Source organism: Gobio gobio (genome assembly GCF_949357685.1).
Source record: "Gobio gobio genome assembly, chromosome: 1".
NCBI classification, from domain to species: Eukaryota; Metazoa; Chordata; class Actinopteri; order Cypriniformes; family Gobionidae; genus Gobio; species Gobio gobio.
The window spans coordinates 43,629,837-43,645,385 of NC_137097.1; the positions used below are offsets into that span (position 1 = coordinate 43,629,837).

At 39.0% G+C, this 15,549-nt stretch overlaps 1 protein-coding gene across 2 annotated transcripts in view; it reads right to left on the reverse strand.

The window, feature by feature from the left end:
* wnk4b (WNK lysine deficient protein kinase 4b) overlaps positions 1–15,549 on the reverse strand; it is a 93,245-nt gene that overhangs the window by 43,581 nt on the left and 34,115 nt on the right. For both annotated transcript variants that reach the window (XM_079826950.1, XM_079826949.1), the window contains exons 2-4: positions 2,705–2,877; positions 1,493–1,713; positions 91–248 (exon numbers count right to left, since the gene is read on the reverse strand). In XM_079826950.1, the coding sequence (XP_079683076.1) occupies positions 91–248; positions 1,493–1,713; positions 2,705–2,877 (552 nt within the window). The remainder of the gene's footprint in view (positions 1–90; positions 249–1,492; positions 1,714–2,704; positions 2,878–15,549) is intronic.

A 15,549-nucleotide genomic window follows, 5' to 3' on the forward strand; every position in this document is an offset into this window, starting at 1 on the left:
TCTGTATTGACGGTAAATAACAGATTAAGTGCAACCCAGGTCAGTGACATCCGTCTCAACTGTGCAATACAGATGCAAGGATTGACTTACACTGGTGACTTTTCGGTAGATCTGCGCAGCGTTTTGGCACTCTGAGTAGGGGTACTCTGACGTGGTCATCTCCAGGATGCACATGCCAAAGGCATAAACATCCACAGCTTCATCATATTTCTCCTCGTACATCTCTGGAGCCATGAACTCTGGGGTTCCTATGTGGAAGCAAAGATCAATGTCAAAAAATAAACATTAAGTAGTCATTTAGCAGACACTTTTATCCCAAGTTTACACGTTTCAAGGACAGTCCTAATGCGGTATCCTGGGTTACAATATCTTGCTCAAGGGCACAGTGGTGATCCCAGAGCTTTTGTTTGGCCCACCAAGTGGCTGAATGTTAAATGTGCAATCATAAACATGCACAATACATTTGAGATCTGAGCTGGTTTCGAGGGCGAATACTTCAGCCGGGTGCACACTGTGCGATTTATAATAGTCCTTTACGTTTCTTACTTGTCAGACTGGACGAACATGATCCCCGCTGTAAGCCATGTCACACTGTAAGATCTAAGCTGTCATTAATGTCAGACTGTACGATAGTCAAGGCGCGCTGAAAACGGATGAATGCAAGAAAACTTGTCAGGAGTTTTATATCATCAATCAATGACACGTTCGGTGACAGTGAGCTGCATACACGCGGGATGGAAATGGTGGCTACTAAGTAATCTGTAGTGCTCATTTTGGTCATAGTTTACCTCAAAAAATTAAGATAATTTGACGTCGTCCTAGGAGAAGTCACACTGCAGGATTGTGCGCCAAATCTTCTGACACTGCTAGAATTTCGTCTGAGGTCAAATTTGATCGCAGCGGTTATTAACCGGCTGCCGGTGAACATGTCAAACTAACGATCAAAGACTTAAGATTTTAGCCTAGGATCAGAGGAATCTTTTAGGATTTGCAAAATTTGTCTAAGACGACCAAATCGTGGTCAAAAATCGCACTGTGTGCACCCGCCTTTCCACAAACACTGAACAAGTAACCCTTGAAAACTCAATTCTGGGAACGTAAGATATTGGTTGGGCTTGCCTGATGTACCAAGTTACACATTCTTTACTTATTCATGCCATTGAACTCTCCTAATCGGAGCATAAGCAGATCAGATTTTAAACTGTGTCGAGTCAATGCTGAGCTAATGAGTTAATGTGATGTATGCAGCACTGTATATAGGCGAGGTGAGAAATCTGTGTCAAGCTCTTGTTGGGGGCATAAAAACAGTTGACGGAGAAAACAAACAAGATAAGCCCATAGTAGAGGCAGCTCAGGGCACTGTTAACAGAAACTCTAGATCTTGTGAAGGTCAAAGAAAGTTCTGCTGGAGTGATTGAAGAGAAATTGTTAACATTGTAACGTTTGAATTTAATAAGTACTAAACTTACATTTTGTGCGCTTTTTAACTTACCAATGACGCTCTTAGCAAACGAGGCACTCTTGAGAGTGGCTAGGCCCAAATCACCAATCTTAACAGATCCAGTGGGGCCAGTGATGAAGATGTTGTCACATTTAAGGTCCCGGTGGATTATGGGAGGTGTCCGGGTGTGCAGGAAGTGAAGGCCCTTGAGGATCTGATTACTCCAACGCTGGAGGAGCTTTAGCTTCATCTCTTTGAACCTTTTCAGATACCTACAGGGAAACAGCAAACAAGAATACCCTCAAGTTTACAGCACCGTAACAAGCAACAATAAGCAAATAAAGGTGCGCTCTGTTCCAAAACCTTGCAAACTGCCTACAAGAGGCAGCATTTTAGGAGGGTGGTAGGCATTTTAGTTATAGTAGGCATATTTTTAGCTAAATTCTGAGGCAACAGTGTATACTTCATGAAGAAGGCAATTCCAGAATGCATTATTAGTAGTCAGCTTAGCAACTTGCTAATGGGGTGAACGTGATTTCACCAAGTACAACATGTTCCTGGATCAACAGCTTTGTTGATCCTGGAACAATATTTCAATCACATTTGAGGGACAAGTTTACAGTATATGTGGACAACCAGGGTTAGGTGCTTCTACATCAGTGTTGCATTTCCCTCTGATTTTAGGGATAACTTATGGGTAGGGTTAGGTTTAGGAGTCAACAAAATATGTTGATCCAAGAACATGTCTTACTAGACAAAATCATGGTGACCGCAGGGGAACCTTCGACAACAATCCGTGAAACATTGTCGAACATTGTGATGCCATTTGGGACAGGACTAATGTTAATGAACAGTGCCAAATGACTTGATATAATATGTGTTTCACTACAGATAAATATTTAATCTACTGTATGGTGGTGGCATAGTTGTGAAAGTTTGGGTTGTTACCTATAGGTTCAGAAGTTGTGATAGAGAGTGAGCCCAATCTTCCAAAACACTTTTCCAAATTACTGCAATTATTCTATGGTTGGCAACTCTTGATAAATGTGTTTGCAAATTGACAAAGTGCAGCTGTTATTCTAGGAAAAAGAATGGAAAAGCAGCTGGGCTTCAGAGCCTCATGTGTGAATGCACAAGAATGAGCAGAAACTCAATTACAAGAGAGACAACTTTTCTTGTCTTCGTACTGGCATCTCTAATGGCCACACCATCTGCAAGTACTTTCGTAGCAATTTTAAACATCTATGCACAGAGTGAACTTACGTCTTCAGCGTCCCTGACGTCATGAGTTCCGTCACAAGGATAATGCACTTCTGCCCTTTCATGGTGGACTTCCAGGAGTCGTAAAAACGGACAATGTTTGGATGCTGCAGGCACTTAAGCATGTCCACCTCTTCACTGAAACGCTGCCGTTCCACTTTCGTCAGCCTTCGGGTCTGTCAAAGAGACATATATTTCAAGTAAATTTATGGGCATTCATACATTCATGTTGGTACATGATGGGACATATAGTATGGTGAGCTCTTGTGCCACATTCAAGTTGAAAGTGACCAGTGGCTGAGAATTCAAAACAACATTTCTTAACCAACCTTCAGGTCTCCACTTAAAGAATTACAACTTAGTCTTTTCTTTTGCCATTTAGTCCATTTTCTTTGAAGTTTAACTTGTTTAATGCAATTTCTCCAAGTAGGACATGTTCCTGGATCAATCTGGCTAATCATGGAACAACATTCCTATTAACCAATGAAATTTTATGCTTAGGTTAAGGGCTGAGGGCTTGAACAATGTTCCTATAAACCAATAATATTCTCCTCATTTCAGGGGAGGTTAGGGTTAGAGTTATGGGTAAGAGGTATGGTTGTTTGATAGAAATATTGTTCCTGGTTCCTAAAAAAATATTTTGGGATAGTTAAATTATCCATATACTTTTCCACTAAACTTCAAAGGTCTCCAAACTGCACTGCAAATAAACTATAAACTGAGATAAAACACCAGAATTCCCTGACAAACCAAAACACAACTTTTCTGTGTTTTTAAAGTATCATAAATGCAGTAGACATCAAAATGTGCCAAATCCATAAGCTGGCTGCTAAAATATTCTGTGCTACACACATGGAAAAACTGACAGTGCTGTCTTATTTCATAACTTTGATTTGTGGCTTTGGGCTTTAAAGGCTGAACTGCATAATTTTCTATAAAAAGAGGAGGTAGTTGACAGAAGTTGTTGGTAAAAACACATATGGCACACCTAAGTTTGTTTGTATTTCCACATCTGGCTCTCCAGACAGCTCGACCTGTCCCACACATGACATTATGTCAAAGGCACAGCCAGATGGTGCCAATAACATTGGGTCCCCTCTCAGTCTCGGTCCCCTGAGACAGGTGACAGGTCAACCGGACCATTGACTGCCTCATGCTCATGTTTGTCAGCCTGTAACCAGCAAAAACAAACTCATATTGGGTATTTTTTGTTTTTCACCTTTAAAACAGAGAACTGATTGTCGAGTTCATGTGTGAGTTATGTGTGTCGGTTCAGGAAGACAATCCTACCGGGGGCGTAAAACTTAGAAATGCTCAGTGAAAAGGCTAATTTTAGGTGTTTAGTCTACTGGAAAACATCTTTCTGATAGAGCTGAAACATCCTGAATGTGGGGCAAAGACAGCTGGTTATGTAGCTAAGGCAGATGAGGACAATCTTGACAGGTTTGGATGAAGTTGGCGGGAGTGAAGGGTGAAGAGTGCATGAGCGTGTTGAGAGTGCATTAATAAGAGTAATGTAGTAATATGGTACTGCAAGGAAAGTAGGGAAGAAGATCCAACGTCTTGTATGTTAGACAGAGCTGCTGAGGAATGCTGTTGCGTCTCTGACAATGCTATTTCAGGAAGTAACCGGTTCAGTCCTGGAAAAACAGATGTGTGAAACTTACTCTCTCCTTCCCTCAGTTGCTTTCTCTGCCCACCCACTATTCCCCTCAGAAAGTGGTTTTTAACTGGTTTTGCTTCACAATAAGTGGTTCTCAACTGGCTTTACTTTACAATAATAATAAAAACATCCATCTTTGGCAAATGACCAATGAATTTGCTCAGTTGAATTTTACTGGACTCACTATTTTTGACATTAACAACAACAAAAAGCACATAGGCCTATTTGAAAGTACATAGGCCTATCGCAGCTGAGAACCAATATCTTATCCAATATCAGTGATCAAACCATCCAGATTTATAAAAAAAAGATGTAACAGCTACAGAACAGTAAAGAGCTTGATGAGAAAATCTAGATAGGTATTTATAACCATTCATAAATAATTCTAGCCGGACAAGCCAGACCCACATCAAGATTTGCACTACCGACTGTTTATCACAGTAACAACTGTTACCTGCGTGAAGTTGGCCCCCCACCCAACGCAAAACGTCGTCAAACTATGCTCAATCGTTTGTGCTCTGTTTGTGCTGGTTTGTGCTGTAAAAAGTTTCGTTTGTGCTGTTTCGGTTTTTTAGATATTAAAAGAATATTTTTAGGTCATTCTGAGGTCACTCAGCCCCCCCACATGCTGCAAATTCACCCAAAATAGTCTCGTTCGTTTGTGCTTCGTTTGTGCTGGTTTGTGCCGGTAAAATTTTCGTTTGTGCTGCGTTGGGTTTTAAAATATCAGAGATTGAATTATAGACGATGACGTCACCAGCCCCCCCACATGCTCCGAATCCACCCAAAATAGACGCAATCGTTTGTGCTCCGTTTGTGCTGGTTTGTGCTGTAAAAAGTTTCGTTTGAGCTGCTTCGGGTTTTTTTAGATATTAAAATAATATTAGGTGGTCATTATGAGGTCAGTCAGCCCCCACATGCTCCAAATTCACTCAAAATAGACTTGTTCGTTTGTGCTCCGTTTGTGCTGGTTTGTGCCGGTAAAATTTTCGTTTGTGCTGCTTTGGGTTTTAAAATATCAGAAATTGAATTATAGACGATGACGTCATCAGCCCCCCCACATGCTCCGAATTCACCCAAAATAGTCTCGTTCGTTTGTGCTCCGTTTGTGCTGGTTTGTGCCGGTAAAATTTTTGTTTGTGCTGCGTTGGGTTTTAAAATATCAGAAATTGAATCAAAGACGATGACGTTACCAGCCAAATCCATCCAAAATAGTCTCAAATTAGTTTGTGCTCCGTTTTGTGCACAACTAACTGAATGGGAGAGACCTAAAGAATCGGCAAACCAAATCACAATATTCCATTAGGTTGTTATCCTGTGCGTTTTCAACTTTTAACGAACACTGCGGATCACAGGATGTGGATGCAACAAACTTCAAGGTAAGTGTTTTTACTTACTGTATGTTGTGTTTTGATAATAACATATATGACAATTGTCACATAAGTTACACGCACCATAATCTGTTTGCTGTGTTTATACACATGTGTGTAAAGGCTTATAGGCTACAGTAGGCTAGGGGTCAAAAGTGTGGATTCTTCTTCTTTTTTTATGTCTCTAAGCTCACTAAGGCTGATTTCTTTTTAATATCACAAATATTATTACAATTTAAAGTAGCTATTTTCGGTTTTAATATACAATGTAATTTTATTCCTGTGATGTAAAAGCTGAATTTTCTGTATCATTAGACCTACTCCAGTTTTCAATTTCACATGATTCTTTTGAAATCATAGTAAAATGTTGAATGTATGCTCAATTATTATTGGTGCTCATTTAAGAAAGGTTCTTAATTTTGATAAATGTTGTCCTTGCTAAATAAAAGTGTTATTTTTTTATATTACTTAACCAAAATCTTTGAATTGTTGTATATATTGGTTTTCAGAAGAAGAAAAGAACAACAATAAGCAGCACAACTGTTTTCAACATTGCTAATGTTTCTTGAGCATCAAATTCATAACATCAGTAGCTATATTAGAATGTTTTCTGAAGGATCATGTGACACTGAACTAATGATGCTAAAATTCAGCTTTGATTACAGGAATAAATTACACTTTACTATATATATTCACGTATAAAACGGCAGTATTACATTGGAATAATATTTCACAATATTACTGTATTTTTGATAAAATAAATATAGCCTAAGTGAGCATAAGGAACATTAAATAAAATAAAAAATAAACTTTTTAAATCTTTTGACTGGTAGGCTACTGTGTGTGAATTTAAGTGTCTGTGTGTGTATATATCATTTAATTAGTACTATTATTATTATGTATGTGGAAACTCATGACTCAATTAAGTCAAAATTATTTAACTTTTGAAATTTAATTATGTACTATTGAACATCCATTAACAAAAAAAAAAAAAAACTTTAAAAACTTAAACTTAAAAACACATTCTGTCTTCAAACCAAAGATGCCACACAAAATAATAGACTTGAGTGCAAATCTCCATAAAATAGAACACTACTTCTCCTAACAGGAGTAGGAAAACAAGGGTGTGTGGCATACAAAAAGTTCAACAAAAATAATTTAACTTGTGAAATTAAATATAAATAGTGCAATCAGTCTTTTGTGTATAATACAGCATGTGGGCATATTTTGTTTTTTTCTGACGCTCCTGTCACTCCACTTCTCAGGTCGTCATACATTTCCCAGACACATGGAGACCTCCTGCAGTAGGCCACATAATGTCCAAGAGCATCCTGGGTTAAGCCTCCTCTAAAAGCAATGACTGCCCGTAAAGTAAATCTCTTTCCCTGGAGCATCAGATTGGAGGGAAATTCACTCAAAGGAAATTCTGTGGAGCTGCTTCCCAGGTCAGTGTCAATCCACATAAGTTCTCCCAGACTGTAACTGTGAGAAACTTTCCCTGCACAGAGTACTTTTTCTGAGGTATCTGGCTTGATTGCAGAGGGACACTGTGACGGACTTTGGATCGGCCTGAGGCAGGGGGACTCCGGAAGGTCAAGGCCTTCTTCCACTGCAGTCTGAAGATGAGCCATGCCAGAAGCCTGCAGTACAGCAACAGAAGTACAAACAAATGCAATTTCCCTTGTGACTTGTTTGCTGAGACCACAATACTGTGAAGAGCACTGTTTTGTTAATGAAGCACAAGTGCGTTTTGTCATTGACTTTTCAATGATAGTGGAGATGTGGCATTGTGCATCGATTTGGAGAGCGCCAGACTTCAGTCGGACAGCTTTGAATATTTCGCTCAGCAGTTCTGCCCTCTGTATGTAGGCCTGTGCATTCAGACCCTTTGTGGTGATGGATTTCACTAGCTGGAGGAGGTTGTTGGAATCCTCATTGCAAACAATATTTTCAAAAGTGACACAATCACAGTAAGCACAACATAAGCATTGACAAAAAGCATCAAATGCACATGTGTTCAGGACAGAGATTCTTGATTTCCTGAGTTTAACAGGCTGTTGATTGTTTCCATTTTTCAACAGGTCCACTTTGAGTCTTTTCCCTCTCACAGATGGATCTGCATGGAGCCATTCAGGACAAGGAGAGAGGTATGAACTCCTCTTCCTCTTTTTGGGTGGAACTGCTAATCCTCTCCAGTTTTCAACAGCTTCTTCATCTGTTGGATGGATTTTTGTGACAGTGTCAGACTTCCCAGAGCAGGAGGCATCCATCTCTGGCCTTCCATCCATCCTGCAGGTTGTGGTGGGTAGTGGATTGACTCCTGTGTCGATCACTGTCGCAACAGCCACATCCTCTTCACCTTTTACCACACTCTTTTGTTTTGCAGAAAAAATACGCATGTTGCCTTCAATGAAGGACAGATGTCGAGCAATGAATCGATCCACTCGAATAGGCAAGTGTTCATGCTTGAAAAGGCTGCGTTTGATGTTTTTAAACTCGGCTTCGACATTGGCTGAACTTGCGGTGATTTTGGAGCTCCGGAAGTGAGGGATCATTACCCCTGTCCAGAGAGGCAAGTAATTTGCAAGCCAGATTATATTTGGAATAATCTCAGGGAGGAAGTGCATATTATCATGATCACCATTAGATGTGGCAAGTGACCTGCTCTCCTCACATATATCTGTTACCCACTGCTTCAGGTCTGTCTGTGTTTGGTCACATGGATCCACGTCTTCCAGGTCCACACCCTCTACATCTGGAATGATGACACACTCTTCTGCAATTCGGGCTTTTAGGTACTTCTTGCACCTTTCTGAAATGAGGGGGGCTCCAGAGCTGTCACTGCCCTCTGTTTCGCTGAGAGCCACAATAGTAATGCATCTTAGTAGCTCTCTTGCATCGTCCATGGATTGTGACATGAGAAGCTGAGCTATTGACCTAACAAAGAAATCTTTAATGCGATGTGGGTTTTTTTTCAAGCAGTCCCACCGGCAGATCATCTTGATGCAGTGTGCAACATCAACCCGCACAAAACAAGGTGGGATTTTTGCTGACTGTCTACCGAGTAAGACACCACAACACTCATTGATGTAGGTCTTAAGATCAGGATGAGGAGTAAAAGCCTTGACCAAAGCTCCGAGCAAAGCCAGAGAAAAGTCACTCACAACCTCTTTTGGAGTAGGTGCACCTGCGCGTAACCATTCTGTCAGCCAATGTGTTATGGCATTAACGTCATGTCTCTCTGACAGCATTTGCACCACTGGGACACTTGAGCTCTCACCCCCTGCCACAACACCCTGATATAGGAATATATGGCCAGACTTGCCATTTGGTCTCTGTAGTTTCCTCACCACTGAGCCAGTTGCATCAAAACTCACAGTGGGGTTAGTAGATGTCTTTGATAATGTCTTGTACATATACATTTGTGTTTGACTCCAATAGTGACAGAAAAACTTGTCTAGTCCAATGTCTTTAATGCTACCACTGTGAGGTGCACTGTATTTTAACATCTGCAATGACAGAATAGGATCCTTGTCGCCTAATTCTAAATCATTTCTCTCCTGCTTTGCTTTGCGCAGAGTGGCCAAATTAGGCAGATGACTTGGCTCAGGATCTCCAAAATCCATCAGCTTTGTTGCCTCTGATGCCCTCCATACATGGGGTTCCTTTCTACCCTCACACAGTTCTTTGGATATCTGCACACGCAAGTTACCAGACATCGCACGCTTGGAACAGCCAGTATGCAGGGAGTCATCAGTGTTTTTAAGTGAACACCTGAACATCATTGTGCTGTTTATTTCAGGCTTTTTGTCACATTTTATGTGAATGTGGCCACGGCACTCCTTACAGTTGCCTCTGATTACAATATATTTGTCTGTGACTGATGGATAGACCTTGGCTCTTTTAAAAGCAAATGTGCAGGGGCATTTCACTTCTTGCCAAATGTGGCGATTTATCACATGCGTCCAGATACCAGGCTTCAAAATTGTGTATTCCCTTTTTTTTGTTTTAGAGAACTTGTTTTTGTATGTTACTTTTTCAGGCATAAATTCAATCCATTTCTGAAATGGAACTTCAAAATCAAAAGTGCAGCAATCTTTTGGACTGGAGGAAAGGGACCCTGGCTCAAAATCAGTGTCATCACTACTGCCACTTGTTTCATGATTACTTTCATGAGTAAACCCTAAAGCATTCCAGATGTTGTGTCTGTTTAATTTAACAAAAGTGTATAGTGCCTTTGCAGTGATCTTGTTGTCTAGCTTTTTACTAAGCTCTGTCCAGATACTCTGATTAGGAGTAGCTATGTTGGCATTTTGGACTATGGCCTCTTTTGATGAACACAGGACTGTGAAGATGGAATCCCTGTCGACTGCTGGTTTCTTGGGCATCTGGTATAAGCAAAACATAATTATCCTCAATTATCCTTACTCTGAAAAAATAGCATGTACAGCATACATTTGTTTTAATATATTACTGTATTGATCTGAATATAAGGATAATATAATATAGTAAGGATAATGTAGATGGATAATATATCTTATATTCGAAACAATATGGTAATGTTGACCCCTAGATTGTCAGTGTTTATTGAACTGAAAACTCTTTGCTAACACTAATATCACTAATTTAGCTATGAAATGTTAAATACAGATGCACATGTGACCCATGGTCGTTTTTTAATACTAAAAGGCAACTTTGTGCAACTGCAATCAGCATTTCATAGCTAAATTAGTAATATAAGTGTTATTAATGAGGTTTCTGTTCAATATCAAGTCATGCCAAGAGCATGCCTAGCTCTCTTGAATGTTGTACAATTATTCTTGAAGCTACTAATATTGTAACTGACAGTTAAAACAATGTATACTTACATTGGCCAGAAATTTGGATCAGTAACGACTTTTGTAGTTTGATTTATATCGACCTTTTCTCCACTAACTCTACACCACTTTATACAAGAGCATTCTTGAACAGAAGTGTCACTTGCACCTAGTGGTGGCAGTGAAGTGTAGCAGATGAAACTCGTAAAAATAAAATACAATCAGGACAGACTGAAGTGAAGATAATTTAAATTGTTTATTGAACAAATTATGTGCTGACAGAACGTCTTTGTCAATTCTACTTTAAAAGTGTGAAAGAGAAAGAAAAAAAAAGTCACATAATGTCTGAACAACATGAAGTTTTTAATAAAGACAACAGGGACTACAAAAACACTGATAAGAAGTTGATGTTCTATTAAATCATCTTTATTAGCATCTAACATTAGAGATTGAATAAATGACAAACCCGAAATAAAATGCTCCTACATCGTAGGCTAGGCTACTGACTAACTTCACACAAAAAGAGCTGTCTATAACTATTTTTCATCTTGTGACCATTGATTGATCTATTTTATTCAGTCAGCCTTGTATAGGCCTAATAAATATCAACATTTGATTCAATTTCTGATATTTTAAAACCCAACGCAGCACAAACAAAAATTTTACCGGCACAAACCAGCACAAACGGAGCACAAACGAACGAGACTATTTTGGGTGAATTCGGAGCATGTGGGGGGGCTGATGACGTCATCGTCTATAATTCAATTTCTGATATTTTAAAACCCAAAGCAGCACAAACGAAAATTTTACCGGCACAAACCAGCACAAACGGAGCACAAACGAACAAGTCTATTTTGAGTGAATTTGGAGCATGTGGGGGCTGACTGACCTCATAATGACCACCTAATATTATTTTAATATCTAAAAAAACCCGAAGCAGCTCAAACGAAACTTTTTACAGCACAAACCAGCACAAACGGAGCACAAACGATTGCGTCTATTTTGGGTGGATTCGGAGCATGTGGGGGGGCTGGTGACGTCATCGTCTATAATTCAATCTCTGATATTTTAAAACCCAACGCAGCACAAACGAAAATTTTACCGGCACAAACCAGCACAAACGAAGCACAAACGAACGAGACTATTTTGGGTGAATTTGCAGCATGTGGGGGGGCTGAGTGACCTCAGAATGACCTAAAAATATTCTTTTAATATCTAAAAAACCGAAACAGCACAAACGAAACTTTTTACAGCACAAACCAGCACAAACAGAGCACAAACGATTGAGCATAGTTTGACGACGTTTTGCGTTGGGTGGGGGGCCAACTTCACGCAGGTACAACAGTTTACATATGCATCTTACACTGCCATATCTTAACTGGATTATGCTCATTTGCACTGCCGACTGTATTTATAGTACCAATGTTTACATTTGCATTTTGCACTGTACTTCTAACTGTAATATGCAACCACTTTCCACTGCACTTTACACTTTTTTTTTTTTTCCGGATAGCTCTGTCCATAATTTATTGCACTACCCTAATCCACTGCTATTCCTCATATTAGCCTAACATATTATTGTATACCTCCATCTGTAAAATTCTGTTTATAGTAATAGCCATCTGTATATTGTATTCATAGTACATATTCACCTGTAAATTCTGTTTATAGTAATAGCCATCTGTATATTTATTCACTGTACATATTCACCTGTAAATTCAGTTCTGTTTATAGTAATAACGTCTCTCTATTTATACATATTTATACATATTCAGTACATATCCATGTCCTGCACTTACGCATCCATTGTATATCCTGCACTTGCTGCTATTGCACTTCTGGTTAGACCTAAACTGCATTTCGTTGCCTTGTACTTGTACTTGTGTAATGACAATAAAGTTGAATCTAATCTAATCTAATCTAAAGATGTAGGGTCTGGGAACACACCATTGGCAGGGCTCAATCCGAGGGGCGTGATAAACGGTTGTCTTTCAAATTCCCTCTGCACACAATAGGATAGCACTACAACCAACCAGAGCAACGAAGAAGGTGAAGCGGAGCTAGTTGATAGATTCAACTTTTGCCGTATCCAGTCGGCAAAACCCCGAACACATTTTCCTTTTTTAAGAATGACTACAGTGCTGTTCTTTGTTAGCAGGGAAGTAGCAGGGAATTCACACGGAACTGTCACAACTCTGCCGATTCAAAAGACCGCTGTTTACCAGCTTCTTTGTTTTCAAGTAGCACGCGGAACCGCCGCAACTCTGCCGTCATTATGTTAAGCCCGCCCACCGACTCTATAGACGATGTGATTGGCCTGACTAGAGTTTGGTTTTTCCAGCTCGCAAGTCAACGGAGAGTTGCTAGAAGCCCTGGCTGCAAACTATATTTGCTGCCGCTAGGGTGTGTCTAGATTTATAGGCGAAAAGAAATAATCTTTCATAGTAAAAGTGTTTAGATAGCTTTAAAAATGGTAACAAAGTAGGTAATGTCCACATGGACATGCTCCTAAGCAAAACACGCTCATGGTATAATTATCTCACTATAAAGATGTCACAAAATGATGCAGTGTCTTTTTTAATCTTTTTAATTTCTAATGTTCATTCCCTCCCATAGTAACAGTCTCAGATTCTAGTGGTTAGTGGATTGCTTCTTAGTTGTGGCTGCCAACAAAACTAACCACTAATGGAACCACATTCAGAATGACTGTCTCTGAGTTTCACCAGAGAGGAGACAGGCCACTCATAGAAATATGAATGGGAGAAATCGCTACAATCAATATGGCCGCCGTAGGAATGCAAGTCTTGTCTTTTATTTAAAAAAGCTCTAACTTTTCAGTAGAGTTTGTTTATGCTACAACGCACATGTGCAGTTTAAAATACATTACTGAAAACTTGGCAGACGTGATTGGTTTAGACATGATTTGTTCTCACAGGCTGCATGCAAAAACAAACATGCAATTATATTAATTAAGAGTATACGAATACGCTTATGAGCCAGTTCTTTTTGGTGACTCAAAAACATACAGCACAACCAGTGTAGCCTGGTTTCCAAAACATCTTAATCTTGTGAAATAAATAGACAAGCTACTTTTAGTTTTGGATCAGTTTGAAAGACTACCGTCGGAATTAGACTCAAATGGAATTAAATCAAGTGCTTGTGAATCTGAACTGAATTAGACATTTCGAACTCACTGATCTACCCACTGAAGAATACAACAGCTCATGACATCGATTTATTTGTTCTTTATACTTTAACAGGGACTTTCCAACCAAGCCGTTTGATGAGTTGAGTTCTTAAGAGTCTGTCCCGCCAGGATTATTAATGAAAGGAAAAAATTGTCCTTGATAGTTAAATAATCTTATTTGTACATTCACCAACCCCAAGTGTGGGAAACTCAGCACCACAAGTCGAAACACTCCATGAGGCCTTATGCAACACAAAAAGGCCATGCAAGCAAGAAAAGGTCTTGAAACATACAGTAAATTGGGGTTTCTTTGCTTCAGCATGCCCAAAAATGCATAAACAGAAAGAATGTGTTAAACTGGACACTGGCTTGGTAAAGAGGAACCTATAATTGTAGTTTATGATGGCGGTTGGTGGTGAACTGTGATTGGGGTTTGTGAGAGCGTTCGTGACGTCAAAGCTAGCATGTAAAGTATTCCAGACACGGGAATAAGCACACACATGTAATATACATTTACAGCGCCAATCATAAACTAGGAAAAAATTGAGGATGTGATGTAATAGGGTTTGAGCATGTGGGTGTGTTAGAAAGACCTGTTCTTTATCAGGAACATGCTGTCAGCTCTAAGATACGCTCAATACGGTCTCAATGGCTCAGTGTTCTTTTAACAGATACACAGAAAACATCACTGACTTCCCACAAATGTGCCTTTGAGATAGCATGATTAATTAAAATAAAAAGACAAAAACTGCCACAATATCTAGGGAATATACTGGACACTATAGGTCTCCTATGCTCACCAAGGCTGCTTTTATTTGTAAAAAACAAAAAACAAAAACAGTAAAAACAGTAATATTGTGAAATATTACAATTTAAAATAAGTGTTTTCTATTTAAATGTATTTTAAAATGTAATTTATTCCTGTGATTTAAAGCTGAATTATCAGCATCATTCTTCCAGTTTTCAGTGTCACATGATCCTTCAGAAATCATTTTAATTTGCCATAAAAAAAAAAAAACATTTAAAAATCTTCTTGATTCTAAACTTTTGAACAGTAGTGTACTATTGAGTAGAAACTTGAAATGTATAATAGTTGTGAATGTTCCAAATGTTTAAAAAGGGATTATGCCAGGAATCTCAGATAGTAATATGTGCAAGAATTTGAATGTGACTGTTTTCAATCACTGTTTGGATCAGCAGCGTTTACTCACTAATATTGTAAGGTCAAAATGAACTTGAACTTGAATTAAATATTACATAATTCATATAAGATATTAATAAAATATGTAAAATAAAATAAAGTTCAGTAATATTTGAAATAGCTGGGACAATTTCTGAAATATTTTAGCCCAAATTTACCACTGGTTTTATTGGTAAAGTAAGCTCTTTTTTTCGTAGCAGATAATGTTCTAAATTGCATTGCATGTTTGCACGCATATGAGAAGAGAAGCTAATGCATTTTTGTAAGTTGTTCTTTTGTAAGAACATCTACTAAATGCCTTAAGCAGAAATCCAAAGCATTTTCAGTCCATACTCTTATTAACAATAATTGGAGCAATTATCTGTCCTTGTACAAGGTCAACAGTTACCATGTCTGTGCAAGTGCTCATCTTACATGGGTCATCAGACTCCACATCTGCTCTGGGCATTGTATTCTTAGCCTTCACTAGAGAGCAATGAATATTTGGCTCTGCATGTCACTCCTACCAAACCCGTATGATAGGGTGTTTATAGACCCTTCACTTGCCTCTGTGCCTTTTACAATGACTGAAGGCCAGGATATGAAGATAATCTATAATGATGAACTGAAT